This window comes from Temnothorax longispinosus, unplaced genomic scaffold (assembly GCF_030848805.1).
Source record: "Temnothorax longispinosus isolate EJ_2023e unplaced genomic scaffold, Tlon_JGU_v1 HiC_scaffold_13, whole genome shotgun sequence".
Classification (NCBI taxonomy): domain Eukaryota; kingdom Metazoa; phylum Arthropoda; class Insecta; order Hymenoptera; family Formicidae; genus Temnothorax; species Temnothorax longispinosus.
The window spans coordinates 66,665-88,005 of record NW_027269815.1 but is presented as its reverse complement, the minus strand read 5'-3'; the positions used below and the strand labels follow the sequence as shown (position 1 = coordinate 88,005).

The window sequence follows — 21,341 nt, the reverse complement described above, 5'->3', positions numbered from 1 at the left end:
TGAATTAAAAGTTTATTTACACAAAATTGTATTCTTTTAATCATAATGATCATTTATATATGAACCTCTGTTTCTTGATAGTTAAACTACAATTTCTAGTGTATATACATTAAAAGAGATTGATTCAAATGTTTAGAATATCAAAATGGACTGTTATTCAAATAATCATTATAATCAAAAAATTTTATCGATCGGATGATATATGACAGATACTAAACTGGATTGTAAATCGCTGTCTAAACGTAGTCTATGATAATTGTAAAATGGTAATGGTAATGGTTTCTTATTAAAACACGTTTTTTTTGTTTCTTTACAATTTATATCTTTATTGAACATTTTTATAAAATGTACTTATCGTGTTGTATAATGTATACGGCGAAACGTTAGAAAAATAATATCACATGACAGCGCATTATACATTTATACATATACTTATGTATCTATACATAGGAAGACTATCAAATTATCTTTGGTCATGTATCTCTTGCACAAAAGGTAAAATCTATGCATTTAATTACAATGAGCTGCATATATTACGCATAAACAACTTTAGGAACTAGAACCTTTATTTACATTTTGAAAGGTACTTAATCGTTATAAAAATAAAATAGAAAAAGATGAAAAAAATGTCTTCCGCTCTGAACTAACTTACAAGAAAATAAAAATAATTTTAAACAAAAGATCTGCATTTCTGTCGCACTGACAACGAATTTACATTTATAACGTCGTTAGTTCTCGTCTCTTTGTAGACTATTTGATAAGGACAATTACATATAAAAAAAACTAGTTTAAACTCATGTGGACATCGCCATAGTACATAACTGTGCTTATAATAAAGACGAAACTGAAATATATAAGTATAATTGCAAAAATATGAATGTCACAATAAAAACAATACCAATATAAAAAATGCTTTCTTATGCTAAGACATTTCAGAAGCAGACAGCTTCTTACGGGTTTTCTAACTCTAAAATACTTTTCACAAATATAATATCGCATACCGGACATCGATAACGTTCCAAACGTTCGAGGCATTAAACGCAACAGCAAAATGACCACGGAGTACAAAAATACAAGAGGGTTTTTATTAAACTTGACAGTTTGAATTATCCAGCTTTTGTAATGCTTGCCGTCCATTTGTCTGCAGCTGTTGATCAATTCTAGGTAAAACCAATTTTGGAAACTTCGTCATATCAATACTCCGCTCAGGTATGTTAACGTGTTCATTGTAAGAGTTTTCTATAAGTAAGAAATAATGCAACAATTAGTATACAAAATTTTGTCTAATGCAATAGCATAATAAACTTGAAAGAAAAATGGAATTTGAAAATTAAGTTGTAAAAAAATTAAAAAATGGAAATATTTATAAAAATAAAAAAATAAAATTATGTAGTCGATTACACAAAGGTATTTGCGTGTGTTTTTTATTAAACAATTGTAATATTGTATAAAATATATTAAAGAGAAGAAAAAGAAAAGTTATGGCATAAGTAAGCTTTTGTGTTTGACCTGCTTCGCACTATTCAAGAGTATAATTTTTTTCAAGTTATTGCAGAAGATGAAAGGCCATGTATTTTACAAGTTTCCTATCTGCATGTCTCAAAAAATTGAAGATACGTATAAAAAATTTGGAAACTTATATCTTCTATTGTATAAACTGATTCTACACTTTAATATATATTGAATCAACAATATAAAAACTTTGGCCTTTTTCAAAAAGTAATACCACTAATATTTAGGAAATTAGTTTTTATTTATATGTACAAAGACTAAATTTAATTATAAATACAGACTGAATTTGTGAGATTGAAAAATACTTGACGTTTTCGGATATTCGACTTTCTCTTTACAAGAATTATGTACTCGTAATAATGAAGAAAGTGATTTAAGAAAAACTTATTAATGCGTGCTACGTAATTTCACTAGATTTAAAATATCTGAAATTTGTGTATGCTAAGACATTTCAGAAGCAGACAGCTTCTTACGGTTTTCTAACTATAAGACAAGTTTCATAAGTAGTATTGCATATCGGACATCACTTATGTTCCAAACGTTCGATACATTCAATGCAACAGGCGAGATGACCACAGGGTACAAAAATATGTGTTCGCGCATTTGTAGTACATAGCGTGCAGATATCTTCGGTAGACTTCTCTGTTGATACATTCTGACTGTTTTGAAGATCCCAATTTACAATGTGGAATGGAAGTTCTTCACAGGCATTACTGTCATCCGAATACCAATATCTATAATCGTCACCTGGCACCTCATATATCGCTTCATCTGTGAAGAGAAAACGAAAATAAAATTTTTAATATTGCTTATATGTCTCTGTGCGAAAAGAAATAACTTTAATTTTACAATTTACAGCAGTACTGTGTACTACTAAATGGTGATAAGATTACCTCGTATTTGAGTTTCAAGTCTTCAGCTTTTGTAATGCTTGCCGTCCATTTGTCTTCAGCTGTCGATTAATTTTACGTAAAACCAATTTTGGTAACTTCGTCACATCAATGTTCCGTACATGCATGTTTTCGTGTTTATTGTAAGAATTTTCTATTAATAAGAAATAATGCAATAATTAGTATAAAACATTTTTTCATGCAATAGTATAATAGACTTTTAAAAAAGTGAAATTACATAACTGAGATGTTAAAAACTAAAAAATGTATCTGTAAAAATGAAAAAAACAGATTTATGTAATCGACTACGAAGATATTCGTGTCCTTTATTAAACAATATAATATTCCATGAAATACAATAAAGAAAAGAAAAAGAAAAGTTATGGCATAACAGTGTGTGTGTGTGTGTGTGTGTGTGTGTGTGTGTGTGTGTGTGTGTGTGTGTGTGTGTGCGTGCGTGCGTGTGCGCGCGTGTGCGCGTGTGCGCGTGTGTGCGCGTGTGCGCGTGTGTGCGCGTGTGTGCGCGCGCGTGTGCGTGCGCGTGCGTGCGCGTGTGCGCGTGTGTGCGCGTGTGCGCGTGTGTGCGCGCGCGTGTGCGTGCGCGTGCGTGTGCGTGTGCGCGTGTGCGCGTGTGTGCGCGTGCGTGCGCGTGCGTGCGCGTGCGTGTGCGTGTGTGTGCGTGTGTGCGCGTGTGGGCGTGTGCGTGCGCGTGCGCGTGCGCGTGCGCGTGTGTGCGTGTGCGTGTGTGTGTGTGTGTGTGCGTGCGTGTGCGTGTGCGTGTGTGTGTGTTGTTTAATTGTATTATGTTTATTAATGACATATATTAATTTCAGTTATAATACAATTCATGGAAGAACAAGGAGAATTGTTGAGAGGACGTTTGGCATATGGAAACGTAGATTTCCGTGTCTGTCAAAAGGACTTGGCACGAAATTGTTAACGTCCACATCAATCGTTGTGGCATGTGCTGTTCTTCACAACCTTTCATTAATTTTAAATGATAAGTTGGAAGAAGATGATGAAAAAGTAGAAAATCTCAATAATGAAGTTCCGGTGGCCGAGCCTCACTGGCAACCTGGAGATGGTTTTCTCGCACGAGATGCTCTTATCGAACGACTGTTCAGATAGACAATTCTTCTTTTCGTACATCTTTTTCTTGTTCCTCTCCACTGCAATTATTAACGTATCATCTTTCTCTGTAGAAATACATGGATCTGTAAAGCATAAACACAATACATGCTTTTATATATACATATCTAGCATTTATTTATATACATTTAAAAAAATTTGTTAACATATAAATATACAACATGAATAAATACTACCTTGAAAAATATCTTTTCTGTGTGCGTTTATGTAACCTCTTCATTATCAGATTCCAATAATTCTACATTTTGGTCAGTAGATATTACTTCAAAAACGTCTCGTTTATCTGAAATATATTTATTATACAAGTAACGTGACTATTAATACTTAGAATTAAAACCTTTTAATTACACATGCTTCATTAAAACATTTTATTATGTAAGTAATAATTATTACGTTTTAGTATGTTAGTAATAATTATAACCTCTTGTGCAATTAATGAAGACTGATTATAGGCAGTACATATTTCAATCCATGCCACATCCTTATCTTTTAAAGTGGCTCCATCACTTTTTTTTAATTCAACAATATGTTTATACCGTTTGAGTATTTGTAAGAAAACTTTTCTTTCCATTGTTGTGTAATGTTTATTTTTACTAGTAGGCTTTACATTTTCTTTGGACGACATTCTGTGAATAAATTGTAATTATATTTGTGAGAAATAATCTCCGGTGATTTTAATCTATCAGTAATTTTGAATTGATATCAATTCGACATCGAAACTGTTTGTCGAAATTATATCAATTTAAAGATCGATTTCGATTCCAATATTTATTAATATAATTTAAAAGAAATAGTGTAGAAATTTATGTTTTAATCATAACATTTATTATAACAGCTATACATAACATTATTAGATAATCTCAAAACGAATTTACATCAAATCGATATCAATTCGATATAGATTCAATTTGAGGTAGTGTAAAACTTTGATACAGGTTGCGGAAGACTGATGCTACAAATGCTTTGAAGTAGTTTTCTTCTCCTTTCTTTCAATAAAGGTATATAAGATATAGAGAAAAAAGAAAAACGCTTCAAAGCATTTGTAACATTAAATCGACTGCAACCACAGTTACCTATAGCTTTCATAATAAATGTAATGGATAAAATATAAATTTCTACACTATTTTTGATACACTTTACCTCTTTCTCTTATGCAGTACATAAAATGAGTCTGTTACAAAAATCGTTTAACTTGAGATACTTACGTGTATACAAACGACAAGGACTCGCAAGTTTCCAATGCCTACAGGCCAGCACTCGCTACAGCCGCTCCCGAAGCAAGACAAACAGGAAGCGTGGACAGACCGGTACGGGCACACAAGATTTCTGAAAAAATAACAAAATGTTTAATAAGGCATATAATATGGCAATCTGTTACAAAAATCGTTTAACCTGAGATACTTACATGTATAGAAACGTCACATCCGCCTCCGATACAGCACAAAGAGAAACAAGAGGGCGGTCAGAACGGTCACAAGATTTCTGTAAAAATAAAATATTTTGTATTGATGATTACACATGCACTGACTGTATTCTTTTATTAAAATCTAACTACTACGCACAAACTCTTCCGTAACGTATATTACGCAGTAGGCCTATTCTGTAACTCTTAACGACACTTCGTTATCGTTGCAATGTCTTTGCGCAGCTTTTTCACGTAGTAAAACATTATAACGATAACAAATTGTCGTTATGAGTTAAAGAATAAGCCTGCGTTGATTAAAGTTTAAAGTTACATACGTATCTAAGTTTAATATCAATAAACTTAGCATAAAGTAAGCTTGTGCGGTAGCCCAAAGTTATATTTGTTTGAAAATTAATATTACTTACATATCTTAACGCCTTGGATTGCACCGTGCTGGTCTGCGTTGTCCCACGTTTGTATCGATCGAAAGAGTTTATCGGTTAACCTCACTTCAAAACTATCTCACTTGTCCATTGATTGCATACATGAAAGTGCGGATAATAATAAATCCAAAGTTCCTATTGGAGGAACCAACGGAAAGAGTACGGAAACAACCGATCGAGAATAAGCATGGTTTTAAGTACGGTCTTCGCCAAGGCGATCTCAAATCAAATAAGACTTCCTTGAGCGAAATCTTCTTCGTGAAGACCGCCTTGTTTCACGACTATGAAATCTACCAATCTTAAGACGATTTTGATTGAATAAGGCCGCCTTGACCAAGATCGTCTTAAGAGCAAATTTGAGATTCGACTATGAATACGGCCCTAAGCGTATTCACGACAAAGGCAGATAACAACAATGGCATGGTTACGACAGCGAGAAGTTCACGCGAGTATTCTCGTCGCGAATTAAGAGTTGCGAACGAAAGATATCGCGAGAGACTACCACGCGCCACGTGTTATCGCAATGCGCGATTACAAGGTGCGAAAATTAACAAGTTAATGAATAATGCGACGTGAGCGAAAGGTCGGCGGTAATTTTCTAACGCGAAATCCGGCTCGAAGGACCAATGAACGGGGATAGTTTCGCCCCGGAGGCAATATTTGCGATATTGTTACTCGAAGGACCAGAGGGGGGTTGTTGATTTCCCCTCACAACTATCAAATTAACGCGAAGGCAGAAGCGCATGCAGCGAAATATTAAAGCGAAGCGACTCACCGTGTCGGCCGTTGTCCCCGTGATTCCGCCAGGCCTCGTCCTGTCCTCTGAACTCTGGCCGCTCCGTGGGTCTCGTCTCGTTCGGCATGCGACGGCGAAGCCTGTGCAAGCAAGCAAGCGGTGGAGAGCAAGCAATAGAGCAGGCAGGAAAGAAAGCAGTAGGAGACGTGCGCACTCCCGGTTGAGCGAGGCGGCAAAGCGATTCCGTGGTTCGTTCTGCCCGGCGAATGTGTGCCGTAAGACGGCTCCCAAAATATGTGTTTGCCGTAAGACGGCTGGCCAAAATATATGTGTGTGCCGCACGGCGGCTTGACGAAGAGTGTTCTGTCCCCGCGGTCCTGGAACATGTCGCTGCGGGCGAGTAGTTGTTCCCTTTCCGGGGGGGGGGGGTGGATGCCGTCGGCGGATGGGCGATGGCAGCACCGACAGGTGAGTCGCATGATTTGACTGCTCGCGATCCGCCGACGTTTCGCGCGAGAATTACAAATGACTTATGCAACTAAGTATGAATTATATACGACTACATGAACATAAAGTGACTATACTAACGACTACACTATATACAAGGCGATACGCCGAACAGAGATATTATATAAAACTTACATCAAACTTGCTTGCTATGAAAAGACTCGCAGCGCCAAGCAGTTGTAGAGTCTCTTTCCCGACTGTCATCTTTGTTAGGTATAGATCGACCAGTTTTACAGCCAGATATAAGGTCTCGTGATTCAACTCAAACGACTTCTGCACCTCGACCATCCAATCGACCAATAGCGCTCTCATCCATTGCGAGAGGCATACTTGCCGATCCATGTAATTGCCGATGGGGAATAGGCGTTCTCGTTCTTTCAGATACTCGACGATGTCCATCGCATAGTGTGACATCTGGTACGGATCTAGCTAATTCTCGATCAAAGTCCCATTGGACACCTTCGGGTAATTGTTTTATTACAGGTATGGCGATCAACAAACTGGCGGCCGAAACCTTATCCTCACTCGCAGAAGGCGATGGTTCATCTTTTTCCGTTTGTTTTTCCACTGATTTCTCCCTTTTCTCATTTGTTTTTTCATCAACCTGTATATATTTAGTCTATTAGTACTGCATACACGGAATAAAGTAAAACAAAATATAGTAAATTGCATGATAAAGTATATTCTACGGTATGAACCTGTCTTAGTTTAAGGTATAAATTTAATTTATTAAACTTTTAAAGAAATTATCTTTAGAAATCTCTGTTTTTGATAAGTTTTCTTAAATAAATGAAATTGAAGGAAAATGTAAATTCTAAAATATTGTACGTAATAATATAATATTGCAGAAAATGTATTGTTTACCTTATTGCTGCTCCTACGAGTCCTTATCACGCTATCTGTAATATCTTCTAAAGCACTGACGTACATCGAATTATCCTCTGATCTCTCCAAATCTGAACTCATTCTATTATTTACAACTTTGGGTAATTCTTCAGTTTAGCTACCCCAGCACAAAAATCGATAAAATTAGGCTTATTCGACGCGTTTTTGCACAAAACGAAAGAATCTGGCAGAAAAAAGTGTCGCTCTGCCCTGCGACGTGAGATATTAATCGTCAAAGTTGACAGAAATCAGGTTATGATTCCTGTCACACCGACGAGCTGTAGCGACTACGAACATGCCCTGTGGCCATATGCACATGCTCAGTGGCCGCACGCGCATGCAAAAGTGCGCCAATTTAAAACTAGTGTGCAAAATAAAAACTAGAATAAAACAAATGAAGCGCGCTAAAATCATACGTGAAGTCGCAGGCACGTGCATCATAATGTTAGGCTTGTTAGGATTTTCCCATCTAACTTACAATAAAATAGAATTAATAAATTTTTTAATTCAGCATGGCGTATTAGCAAATACAATTAAGTGTAGTCAGTGCGGTAACGATATAAACATTGATAAAGATACATTAACATATCGATGTAGAAGACGATATTACATAAAAAATGTACATAAAAAACGTGTTTGCAAAAGGTGCGAATTTTACAAAAGTGCGAAAACTGGTACTTGGTTCCACAAAAGCCATCTAGACATTGCTACTATTTGTAAAATAGTAGCATGTTTTTTTATGCTTCGACATCCGCGTCACGATGTCACAATGGATGAGACTGGCGTGGCGTCAGCCACGATTACAAATTGGTTCAATTTTTGCCGAGAGGTAATTATATCTTAATTTATGTTAATAATTGTACTGTATAGTAAAGAAAAATGTATAATAATTAATGTCGAAAAATAATTTTAATATTATTTTTTTACTTGCAGGTCTGTGTGTTCTGGGCAGATAAGTATAGTACAAAGCTTGGTGGCCCAGGACATACAGTTGAAATAGATGAGGCGAAAATTGGACATCGCAAGTACAATCGTGGCCGACTTTTAAAGGGTAATTGGATTTTTGGAGGGTACGAGCGAGACTCAAAAAAGGTCTTCATCGTTCCAGTCGAGGATCGAACAGAAAAGACACTCCTGGCATGCATCAAGGAATGGATTCTGTCAGGAATCACGATCATGTCAGACTGTTGGAAGTCTTACAATTGCTTGAGCAATGAAGACTTCCAACATCTGACAGTGAACCATTCCTATAATTTTGTCGATCCTGAGAGTGGTAAAAAATGTTGAAAATATATATAAATTATATTATTAATGTTGCACTATAATTTAATATATTTTTTCAATTTACAGGTGCACATACTCAACATATAGAACGCGTTTGGAGAGAGGTTTGGGCAAATATTCCAAGATACGTAACTAAATCCGAGCACTTACTTGGATATTTATCCGAATATCTTTTCACACGCGCCTATAAACGACTGGAACGTATCGAAACCTTTTTCGAGATCATCGCGGAAATACATCCTCCAATGTCCACTACCGAGGACCAGCCAGTATCATCCAATCCGGGACCAAGTACAGCACCTTAAAAACGTTTATCGCACTTTTTGGAGACACGTTTTTTATGTATATTTTTTATGTAATATTGTCTTCTACATCGATATGTTAATGTATTGTTGCGCTCAACCGCGCGTTCGCTGCACTCACAACACACAGACACACTCGCGAACGCGGCGCACGATCCCGTTGCCGGGAATAAAGACTTTCAGTAAGAAAGGAACTTGTTTAATGCGGAAATGAGATAATATACAGTCAACTCGTGAACACGTCTGTTCGGCTCAAAGGCCCGGCGGAGAATCTGAATGCCGACATCTGTCAACAAACAACGACAGACCCGTCGTCAAGCACGTCGTCAGGCAGCGCTTTGCGACTGCCTTCCGGATTTCTACCGGGCGTCTTGGCTCGGGCGCAACACTGCCCCCCCCTCTTCTTAGATTGTCGTCCCGACAATCTTCTGGAGGGCAGCGCCCAGACGAGCAAGGGGACTAAGCTTCCTCACTCTCTTCCCCGCGATTGGCCTTCAGGGAAAGCAGGCCAGACTCTCCTAAGCCGACTTCAGGAAGGGCCGTCCACCCCGTCTCATCCTCGAGCTCCGGTTCTCCGACTTGTCGCACTCCTCCTGACGGCCGCCCCAACGCTCTCCCACGAAGTCTTTGGACAAGGGGGGGGAAACTTCCCGTGGACCCAACGCCCCGCAGGACTCCCCAAGTCCCCGCCCGGCATTTGCCCTATGGCCCACAGGAAAACCACGGGTCAAAAACTGTGGGCGGACGGTCCTCTTCAATCGGGAGTCCAAGCGATGTCCTGCCGTATGTCTAACGTCCAAAGACCTTCCTTCGCGTACCACCATTTTTCTCTAAAAACAAACAGTCACGCACAGAAACAGAACATAATAACTGTTAAAAAAATTACAAAAATTAAACATTTAAGACTTTTTCACAAACATTTTATTCAAAATCTGTTCGCTACAAAACTTATTAATGATCCGGGCTCCGTTCTATACGCTAGTCTTTCCTCCTCTAACTTCCTTTCAGAATACAAAGCTAGCCTATCCAAATGAACAATTTTTTTTCTATGCCTGGGTGACTTCTGGATGCAATACACCACATCGCTCAATTTTTTTATTATGCAATAAGGCCCCTCCCAGTTGCTCTGCAATTTCGGAGCTTTTCCTTTAGCTCTACGAGGATTGTAGAACCAAACCTTCTGCCCCTCCTGAAAAAGAATACGCCTAGCTCCACGATCATACCAGGCCTTCACCCGGGAAGATTTAGCAACTATTCGCTCTTTCACCCCAGAATGGATCTCCTCAAACTTCTTTTTCAGATTTCTACAAAGCTCTCTTCCGTCCGCCCCTCTCCTTCATGAAGCCTTGGAGGACCTCCCTGTAACAAATCTAAAGGTAATCTTAAACGAGCAAAACATAATTCCGCAGGAGTAGCGCCAGTCGTCTCATGTTTCGATGACCTATAAGCCAACAAGAACATAGGTACCCATCGATCCCAATCCTTTTGACTTTCGGAAACAAATTTCGCCAGATAATTAATAATCGTTTGATGTTGTCGCTCCACCTGACCGTCTGACTGAGGATGCAAGGGAGTAGTTCTCGTTTTCTTGATTCCAAGAAGATTCATTAATTCTGCGAACAACTTCGATTCGAAGTTTCTCCCTTGATCCGTATGCACCTCCAAAGGAACCCCATATCTTGATACAACTTGATTGGCGAAGACCTCTGCCACAGTCTTAGCTCTTATATTTTTTAGAGGAAATGCTTCCACCCATTTGGTGAAGCAATCCACGATGACAAGGAGATATTTATTCCCAGAATTGCTTGTAGGAAGGGGACCGAGAATATCCATTTGTAACCTCTCAAACGGTGACCCAACATTATAGACTTGTAAAGGAGATTTCCCTTTCCCAGATGGACCCCTCTTAGAAACGCAGACCTTGCAAGTTCTGCACCAGTCCTCAACATCCCGTTTACAAGTTGCCCAGTAAAAACGCTTGCGAATCTTTTCCAGAGTTTTGTTGACTCCAAAATGTCCGCCCGAAGAAGAGTCATGGGCTTCTTCCAGAATCTCTTTAACCCGGCTTCGGGGAGCAACAAGCTGAAAAAAGCTTGTTTTCAAACTCGAAGCTTCCCACCTTTTGTACAGGACTCCATCTCTCAAAACCAGCGCATCCCAGTGCGACCAATAAATTTGGGCGGAAACTTCCCTGGCAGGGATTTCAGAACGTGGAGGACGGACCCCAGCTTCCTTTCCCCGTAGGATGAATGCCACTCCCGCATCCTCTCTTTGTTCCTTACGCCAAGTTTCCAAACTTTCTCCCTGAAAAATCAAACGAGCAATTGTTCCATTCCGTTCTTCAGTTGCCCTTTTCTCAATTCCGGCACAATATCTACAATCGAACTTTTCACATTGACGTCTGAACAATCCATCAGCATTCTTATGAGATTGCCCCTTTCGATGGACAATGTCAAATTCATATTCTTGAAGTCTTTCCAACCATCGCGCCAGCTGTCCCTCTAAATCCTTGAAGGACATAAGCCACTTCAATGAAACGTGATCTGTGCGAATCACAAACTTCCGTCCCAAAAGGTAATGGCGAAAAAATTTTATAGAGTCTACTACCGCCAAGAGTTCCCGGCGAGTAACACAATAGTTTCTCTCGGCCTTATTGAGAACCCGACTAAAATAAGCTATGACTCTCTCCTCCCCCTTCTGTTTTTGCGACAAAACCGCGCCAATACCGATATTCGAAGCATCGGTATCCAAAATAAATTCCTCCTCCCCTTTGGGAAAAGAAAGCACCGGAGGGGAAGATAAGACCCACTTTAATTCTTCAAAAGTTTTTTGACATTCCTCCCTCCAAATAAATTTAGATTGATTCCCCGTAAGAGAGTAAAGAGGTTTTGCCAAAGAAGAAAATCCTTTAATAAATTTTCGATAGTACGAACAGAACCCCAAGAAACTTCGCAATTGTGATTTGGTATGCGGAACCGACCAATTACTGACCGCAGATATCTTTTCGGGGTCTGTGGCTATGCCCTCTGCTGACACTACATGCCCCAAATATTTAACATTCCTTCCAAAAAGAGTACATTTCTTTGGATTAATTTTTAAATTCACTTTTCTTAACCGTAAAAACACTGTTTTCAAATTCTCCATCATTTCAGAAAAACTTTTTCCAAAGATTATTACATCATCAAGATAAACTAGGCAAATTTTTTATAACAAATCTTTTAAAACTCTCTCCATTAGACGTTGAAATGTAGCAGGGGCATTGCAGAGACCAAAGGGCATAACGGTAAACTGCCACAACCCGTTTCCAATAGAGAACGCAGTTTTCTCTTTGTCTTCGGAATGAATCTTTATTTGCCAATACCCGCTTTTTAAATCTAAAGTACAGAACCAAATGTTACCTGACAGTTGATCGAGAATATCATCGATTCTGGGTAAAGGATGGGAGTCTTTCTTAGTTACCAAATTCAACTTCCTATAATCCACACAAAATTGAATTGTACCATCTTTTTTTCTAACCAAAACTGCAGGCGAGATCCAGGGGTTTTGTGACTCCTCGATTACCCCTTGTTTCCACATATCCTCAATAATTTTATTAACTTCCTTCCTCATATGAATAGGAATACGACGAGGGACCTGCTTTATGGGAGAAGAATCTTTCACATTTATCACATGCTCAATAATATCACAATTCCCTGCAACAATAGTTTCAGAAAACACATCCCGGAAATCTTTTAAAAAATCGGCAAAAATTTCCTTCTGGGCCTCATTCAGACTCCCAGAATTATTTTCAAAAAGTTCCTTTAAGATAGAAGAGTCCCCCTCGGAAAAGGCTTTAATAAGAGAACAATTAAGATTCTTTTTCTCATTTAATTCAGGATTAACAAAAAAAGGTTCAAAAATATTTTCCAGATTTACTTTTTCGAGAAAATCTTTTCCCAAAAGACATTTATCACTAATTTCTGCGACAAACATAAGAATTTCGACAGAATGTTTACCAATTTGAACATTGACCTTTACTTTAGAATCTAAAGGAACCCTTTCTCCAGTTGGATATCTCAAATTACAACTCTCTACTTTTATTCTCTCCACTTTATTATCAATCATTTTGGAATTTACAATGGAAACATCGGAGCCCGTATCTATCTTAAATGAACAACATTTATCATTAAGAAAACCATCAAAACAAAAATTATTTTTATTTTTCTTATTATCAAGTTTAAAGTGCTTAAATCGACAAACTTTCGGGGAATTTTCCATAAAAGTTGAGCCTACCCCGCTAAGCTCAACTAAATCGCGTTTTCCTCATTGGAGCATTCTGATCGGAAATGCCCAGTCTTACCACAAGACCAACATTCCCCCCGGCCGGCGCCAAATTTGCTGCCACGCCAATTTCCTTTCTAAAAATATCCTTTCCGATCTTTCTTCCCCTCCTGTTTTTGTTCTTTATCGCCCTCTTCCTCCTTCTTTTCGTTATTCGCGCCCCCCTTCTGCCCTTCCTTTGCAATATTTCTAATAAATTTCTCACGGGTGAAACCCTCCCCCCGAATAATTTTTAAAGCCTTAGCTCTCTCAACCACCTGATACAAAGAAGTTATTCCCTCCATTTGTAATGTCTGCCGAATAAAGTGGTCCGCGACGGCCGTCACAAATTGTGAGCACGCGATCTTTTCGCGAATTTCATGGAGGCACTCAGGATATGCGAGACGCGACAATCTTTCGATATCAGAGCCGAGAGCGGCCAGATCTTCCCCGAATCTTTGTCTGCGGTTCGTGAGGGCAGAATAATAGTTTTGCGTTAAACGCCCCTCGCCGAAACGCAATTCGAGCTTCGATTTTAATTCCGAAAAATTAAGACACTCAATGTCTTGTATCGTTTCGAGAATGATGCGCGCCTTCCCTCTCAAGCTCGAAGCCAGCGCGACGGTTTTCGTCGCGTCGTCCCAGAAATTCGCTCGCGCAATCAAGTTAAATTGTGAAAAATATTCTTGAAGGGGGACCGTCCCGTCGTAAGTATCGGGCTTTAATTTGTAACCGAGCCCGACATTTGTTCCTATGGCGGCGTCTCCCGCAGTTCGATTCGCGACATTGGCCACGTACGTACTCCCCGCTCTCGGATTCCCGACATAATCACACGCAGCACTCGCGGTCGTGTTTCTCTCGATCGGGCGTGCATCATTATCACTCGCGACGTCCGCGACCGTGTTTCTTTCGATCGGGCGTACGCCTCTCTCACTTGCGCCGCCCGCGATCGCGCTCCCCTCGCGCGCGACCCGCGTCCCTTCGGCGTTCGCGCTTCGCGTCCCCATGTCCCCGGACGCTCTAATTAAGGAAGGACTTAGCTGGGAAACGTTGGCGTTCGTCCCTCGGAGTCGACGGAGCTCCTCCTTCTGTCGGCGGATCGTTGCCGCATACTCTTCGTCCCTTCGGGCCTGCTCCTGAAGACGTGCCACCGCAGCGTCGCGTTCCTTCAGCCGAGCCTCCATATCACTGCGAAAAAGCTGTTGCTCCTCCTGTTCCAGCCGCCGCTCCTGGCGCAGCTTTTGAAGCTCCGAGTAGACGGCTTCAAAAGCGCCCGTCTCTGCCACCGTCACCCCCGCATCCAGCGGATGGGTCGCGCCCGCCTTCGTTCCTGCCGACGTCGCGGCCTGCGAACGGGTCCTCGGCGGGGTGTGCGTGGTTGTCATCCTGTTCGGGACACTGCGCTCGTCGCGTTTGATCCCGGACGAGCCCCCAAAATGTTGCGCTCAACCGCGCGTTCGCTGCACTCACAACACACAGACACACTCGCGAACGCAGCGCGCGATCTCGTTGCCGGGAATAAAGACTCTCAGTAAGAAAGGAATTCGTTTAATGCGGAAATGAGATAATATACAGTCAGCTCGTGAACACGTCTGTTTGGCTCAAAGGCCCGGCGGAGAATCTGAATGCCGACATCTGTCAACAAACAACGACAGACCCGTCGTCAAGCACGTCGTCAGGCAGCGCTTTGCGACTGCCTTCCGGATTTCTACCGGGCGTCTCGGCTCGGGCGCAACAGTATTTTTATTAATGTTTATATCGTTATCGCACTGACTACACTTGTATTTGCTAATACTCCATGCTGAATTAAAAAATCTAATAATTCTATTTTATTAGAATAATAAATCACTTACATATCACTTACAATTAGCTTTCAATGATGAACATAGGTTAGATGACGCGCTTTAAAAGTATTTAACTGTTTAAAGCGCGTCATTGACCTACATAGGTTAGTGAAGCGCTTTAAACAGTTAAATACAAAATATCTGCTTTAATGAAAATCACAACTTCAAAATAATACATTCAATTTTAATTATTTATTGGATTCATATTGATCTAACATTTCTCTATGGAAAACGCTGTAACTGTACACACTGTAGCTTTCAATAATGAATATATCTTACATAATATATCAAAGCACATGCATGGAGAGGTGCAGGGGGGTTTACATGCGTAAGCGCACGTGAGCGGGAGGGCTTTGCTCCTCTGCACCCCCCCCTCATGCATGTACTTTATAATTTCGCTTTACAACTTAGCATGTACTTTAAGTTATAAAGCGAGGTCCACGCTGCCTACCGGCGGGGTGGGTGCGGGAAAAGGGGGGCCGAATGCCTTTCCTTGCACCCCCCCCCCGTGTGTGTGTGTATGCATAACATCTACAATTTAACGTAGTCGGGATAGTCAGGATAAATTAATAGATATTATTAGTTTATCCTAACTATATTAAATTGTAGATGTTATGCATGCACACACACACACACACACACACACACACACACACACACACACACACACACACACACACACACACACACACACACACACACACACGGGGGTGCGAGGGGGGCCTTCGGCCCCCCCTCCCTGCACCAAACCCGCCGGTCGGCAGCGTGGAACTCGCTTTACAACTTAAAGTACATGCTAAGTTGTAAAGCGAAATTATAAAGTACATGCATGGGGGAGGGGTGCAGGGGAGCAAAACCCTCCCGCCCACGTATGTACTTTGATATATTATATAAGATATATTCATCATTGAAAGCTAACAATAAGTGATATGCATTATATAAGTATACATACGTTTCAAATTCGCGCACTTTTGCATGCGCGTGCGGCCACTGAGCATGCGCATATGGCCACAGGGCATGTTCGTAGTCGCTACAGCTCGTCGGTATGACAGGAATCATAACCTGATTTCTGTCAACTTTAACGTTTAATATCTCGCTTCGCGAGGCAGAGCGACACTTGTTTCTGCCAGATTCTTTCGTTTCGTGCAAAAACGCGTCGAATAAGCCTAATTTCATCGATTTCTGTGCTGGGGTAGCTAAACTGAAGAATTACCCAACTTTGTTGGCAGTCTCCGTTTTATCATCTTTTTTTATAATAGGCTTAACACAAGGCACTAGTTTTGCTTTTGCCGGTACAATTTTTGATACAGCAACGTCTGCAGGTTTCTCTGGCAAAGCAACGTTACTTTCAACTGATTTGGTTTGAGTAACCATCTTTTTCGATGTATGGTTCTGCCCTGCCAGCGATGTGGTAATGGCCTACCAAATGTGAAATAAAGAAAAAATATAGGTAATATAATAAAAAATGTAATACCATATCTGTATAATACATATACAGATATACCCCAGCACATAATATTGCAGAAGTATTGCAGTAACATTGCAATATAGTGGAAATATTACGTATTACAATGAAATATTTCAGAAATATTATTGATGTATTACACGTTTTTAAATAATATTGAAATATTACAGTAATATTGCTGCAATATATTGTCGAAATATAATACTTTAAGTAGCAAAATAATGTCAAATGACATTTTAATGACATCTTATTGACGTCATTAAGACGTTATTAAGGTATCACACAATCATACGTATTGCACAGATAATATATACCAGTTAAAAAATTTTGGACTGAAAAAAGAAAAATCTAAATCAAAAAATGTGATGAAATCAAAAGAGACTGACTTGTACTTTTGGGGAATAAAAGTGATTAAAATTAATTTTATAAGTGGTGGTATTTAATTTTACAACTTGTCATTTGTTTTGTAATAATAAAAGGTAATTATATATACAATTAATTTTTAATTAAGAGCCAGTAAGTAAATTGATAATAAAATAAATAAATAAAATTTAAAATTTATATTTCTTATATAATCAATATTAAACTTTTCAAATTACGAGTTTGTCACACGGATAAACAGAACGTTTCTGAGTGCGTAAGTGGAGGGAAGAACGCTAGTAAGTGTGGCTATGCGCTTGGTCGCAGCACCGACCCCCACCATTCCCGGTCTTCTCTCGCTGTCTCTTGCATGGCTCCGTGGGACCACGCAATCACGTGTACGACACCGCACAGAAACAATCGTGTTAATTTCAGGTAATTTTTTTTTATTTAATAAATATTGTTCACACAAATATTTTTAAAAGTATTTTTGTATAATTATTACTAATATGTACATTGTACATATATATTTGGCGATTTGTCTTTAAATCCAAAAATAGAGATTACGTGGCATAATAGTCTGCAAAAACCACGTTAATATCATAAAAATCATTTCAATGACCATCTTAAAATACATATATTTGCCTTTATAACCTTATTGAACGAGTCTCTAATAAAATTATTTATTAACGGCTTCATACTTAAATCTTGATGCTAACTTAACCTCAAAATTTTTAACAGTTTAATCCAACTGAAGCCCTTAGTTGGAGATACGTGATAGAAATATGCCGATCCCAAATCTCCTAAAAAGCAGTTTAATCATTAATTAAATGATTTAACCATAATTATTTAACCACTAGCTTTTCGGCCCGCGCTTCGCGCGGGTATAAATCTATCTGTATATTAATTATATATGCTTTAAATTCACCCATTAATTTGAAACACTAAATTTGTTATTTTTTCTTCTTAAATTGTAATCTACATCTTCGTTTTTTTTAGATTCAACCTTTATTTTACTCTCAGTTTAATACTAATTTTTAATTTAAATACATTTTTTTTATTTTTAAAAAGTTTCAATTTTTCATCGTGAATTTTTTATTATCCGTAAATTTTGAGATATTGGGCCTTTTTTTTTTTTTTTTTTTCGTTGGAGGAGGAAAATGCCTAATGCATACCCTAGGGCCGGTCCCTAGGGTTATGCCGGACTTGCACCGGCTAAAAACCTCCCCCGGCCACCACCCTCGATATAAATAGCAGCTTTGTTACAAAATTTCTCGACATACAACATTTTTTGTAAAAGATTTCGAATTTCCCTCAATAAGTTGTCCTTGATTGCTGTTTTCATCGATCTTAATTTTGACATTATCTGTACACTTTATAGCAATCCCGGGGAAATTCTACCTTTATTTCATATGTAATTCTTTAAAATTCAATTATTTTCCAAGAAATTGGAAAAATTTTGTAACCGGTTTCCAAAAAGATCGGTAACGAAAAATAATACATTTTATAGCACTCCCCGAAAAATTCTACCTCTGTTTCATAAATTCTACCTCTGTTTCATATATCAGACAGACAGACGTCCGGTACTTATATATATAGATCAAGAAAATCAATTCATTAATGAAAAATTATCCATTAATAAAAAATTAAACTTATCCTCCAAAAATTAAAAAAATTTTGACACGACTCCTATTTCATATATAATTTTTTAAGATTTGGTCAATTAATTCCCGAAAAATTGGAAAAAATGTGTAACCGGTTCCCAAAAAAATCGGTAACAAAAAATTGTACACTTTATAGCAATCCCGGGGAAATTCTATCTTTATTTCATATGTAATTTTTTAAGATTCAATTATTTCCCGAAAAATTGGAAAAATTTTGTAACCGGTTTCCAAAAAGATCGGTAACAAAAAATAATACACTTTATAGCACTCCCCAGAAAATTCTACCTCTACTTCATATACAATTGTTTGAAATTTGGTCAATTAATTTTCGAAAAATTTGAAAATTTTCTGATACCGATTTCCCCAAAGATTGGTAACAAAAAATTATATATTTTATGACAATCTCCGGGAAATTCTACCCCTACTTCATATAATTTTTTAAGATTCGGTCAATTAATTTCCGAAAAATTGGAAAAATTTTGTAACCGGTTTCCAAAAAGATCGGTAACGAAAAATTATACATTTTATAGCACTCCCCGGAAAATTCTACCTCTGTTTCATATATAATTCTTTTAAATTCGGTCAATTATTTCCTGAAAAATTAGAAAAATTAGAAAAATCGGTTTCCAGAAAATCGGTAACGAAAAACTACTATATACACTTTATGGCACTCCCCGGGAAATTCTACCCCTATTTCATGTACCCTTGATAAAAATTCGGTCCACTAACGAATGAGTAGTTCGCGGTCAGACAGACAGACGTCCGGTACTTATATATATAGATTTACATGATTTTATAATAATTATTGTTCTTATGCTATATGTTACAGTATTGCTTTCCATCAGTGGATGTTCATGCAGTCCAGAGCAGCACCAAGTAGTTTGATAGAAGAGCAAAAGATTTATTTATTAGATATGTAAGTAAGAAAAAGTTAAATTTGATATAAACCATACTTTCCAATATTAATCGTCAATACTGAAAATCCAAAGTATACGTGTAACATCAACTACAGATTTTCAGTATATAGATAGTGAATATCACAATACAGATTCATACTTAACCTACTTTTATGTTTAAAATATATAATTAGATGTAAATAATAATTACTGTTTTTGTATTATGTTGCAGTGTTACGTTGCTTTCCATCAGTGAAAGTTCACGCAGAGCAGCACCAAGCAGTTTGATTTCCATCAAACTCTTCTGAGCGACAGCTTCATTTATTAGATACATAAGTAAGAAAAATTTAAATTTAATATGAACTGCGTTCCAATATTTTATTATCCATAAAAGTACTGAAAATCTAAAGTGTATGTATAACATTAACCATAGATTTTCAGTATAGACAGTGAATATCGGAACGTCATACTTAACCCCGTGCTCTTATGTTTTAATATGTAATTATGTATGAAATAAACAGGGTGATTTTTATTTCGTGTGCCAATCATTTCCGCTATAATTATCTCAGAAAGTATTGATTTATTGGAAAAATGTTTCAGATAAAAGTTGGAGAGTTCAAGGAGGATAGACCAATAGACAAATTTTATTAGATTTTGAGCCCGGGACCTGTGTTAAGCCTAATAGGATCCAAGTCAAATTATTTAAATAGAAACCCCCTTTTTTTATTACATCATCTTTTTCTACTAATTAGTTATTATTTTAAAAAATTGACTTGGACCCTACTGGGCTTAACATGGGTTCCAGACTCAAAATCTAATAAGATCATCCATTATTCCTCTATAAACCCTCCAACTTTTATCTGAAACATTTTTCCAATAAACCAATACTTTCTGAGATAATTAGTGAAGATAATTGGCATACAAAATAAAACTCACCTTGTATAATTAAATATAAATAATAAATACAATTTTTGTATTATGTTATAGTATTACGTCATTCTTTATCAGTGGAAATTCATACAGTGCAGAGTAGCATGGAGCAGTTTTGAAGAAGAAAGAGATAGAAAGATAATATCAATATTATTTTCTTAATATTGTATGTAATACTATTATTAAAAATAACAATTTGATAAAATTTAATAATCTTCATTAAAATGTTTTAATTTTTAGCAATATTAAATAAATATTATCTAATATTACACAAATAATATTATTGCGTTTACAATATCAATATTATTTTAAAATTGTATGTAACAATACTATTAAAAATAATTTAATAAAATTTAATAAAAATTATTAAAATGGTTTTTTAATTCCTAGCAATATTATACAAATATCACGCAAATATTATAGTAATTTTACCGTAATATTACTGATATATTGCAGTAATATTACCGCAATATTACTAAAATAAATATCAGTAATATTACTGATATTCATTTTCGCGGACATTTTAATATTACTGAGATATCTCAGTAATATTACTACAATATTTCTGATACATTTCATTGTAATATTGCAATCGAATAATAATATTGCTGCAATATTTCTGCAATATTATGTGCTGTGTGGGACATGTATAATGAACATTAATGTAAATATTACAATGCTGTGTTTGGGATAAATTAAAATAGTGGTTTGGTTTTCATGAGGAAAGAATGGACGTCGACATAAAAATCGAGCTGAAAATTGCATTTAAA

At 37.6% G+C, this 21,341-nt stretch overlaps 2 protein-coding genes and 2 long non-coding RNA genes across 5 annotated transcripts; 2 read left to right on the top strand and 2 right to left on the bottom strand.

Annotated features, from left to right (window-relative positions):
- Positions 1–177: 177 nt before the first annotated feature.
- LOC139823514 (uncharacterized) lies at positions 178–6,750 on the bottom strand. Of its 2 annotated transcripts, none has more exons than XR_011734804.1 (8): positions 5,382–6,750; positions 4,957–5,033; positions 4,757–4,877; positions 3,945–4,177; positions 3,728–3,834; positions 3,384–3,616; positions 2,406–2,556; positions 178–2,283 (listed from the first exon to the last, which is right to left on the bottom strand). It is a non-coding gene; the product is annotated as an uncharacterized lncRNA (long non-coding RNA). The 2 variants fall into 2 exon arrangements; XR_011734803.1 differs by having other exon boundaries at positions 179–2,283; positions 3,973–4,177.
- A 12-nt stretch (positions 6,751–6,762) lies between these two features.
- LOC139823535 (G2/mitotic-specific cyclin-B3-like) lies at positions 6,763–17,011 on the bottom strand. The gene is given in 6 exon segments (XM_071796077.1): positions 6,763–7,081; positions 7,083–7,246; positions 7,507–7,622; positions 12,219–12,222; positions 16,475–16,675; positions 17,006–17,011. Coding segments are annotated over 6 exon segments (810 nt in total).
- On the top strand, positions 8,267–9,199 carry LOC139823517 (uncharacterized). The gene is made up of 3 exons (XM_071796065.1): positions 8,267–8,356; positions 8,461–8,800; positions 8,878–9,199. Exons 1-3 carry the CDS (start codon positions 8,267–8,269, stop codon positions 9,114–9,116), a joined length of 669 nt encoding a protein of 222 aa, XP_071652166.1. The 3' UTR covers positions 9,117–9,199.
- A 188-nt stretch (positions 17,012–17,199) lies between the features above and the next one.
- Positions 17,200–20,009, top strand: LOC139823518 (uncharacterized). The gene is made up of 3 exons (XR_011734806.1): positions 17,200–17,516; positions 19,575–19,661; positions 19,874–20,009. It is a non-coding gene; the product is annotated as an uncharacterized lncRNA (long non-coding RNA).
- The last annotated feature ends 1,332 nt before the right edge of the window (positions 20,010–21,341 follow it).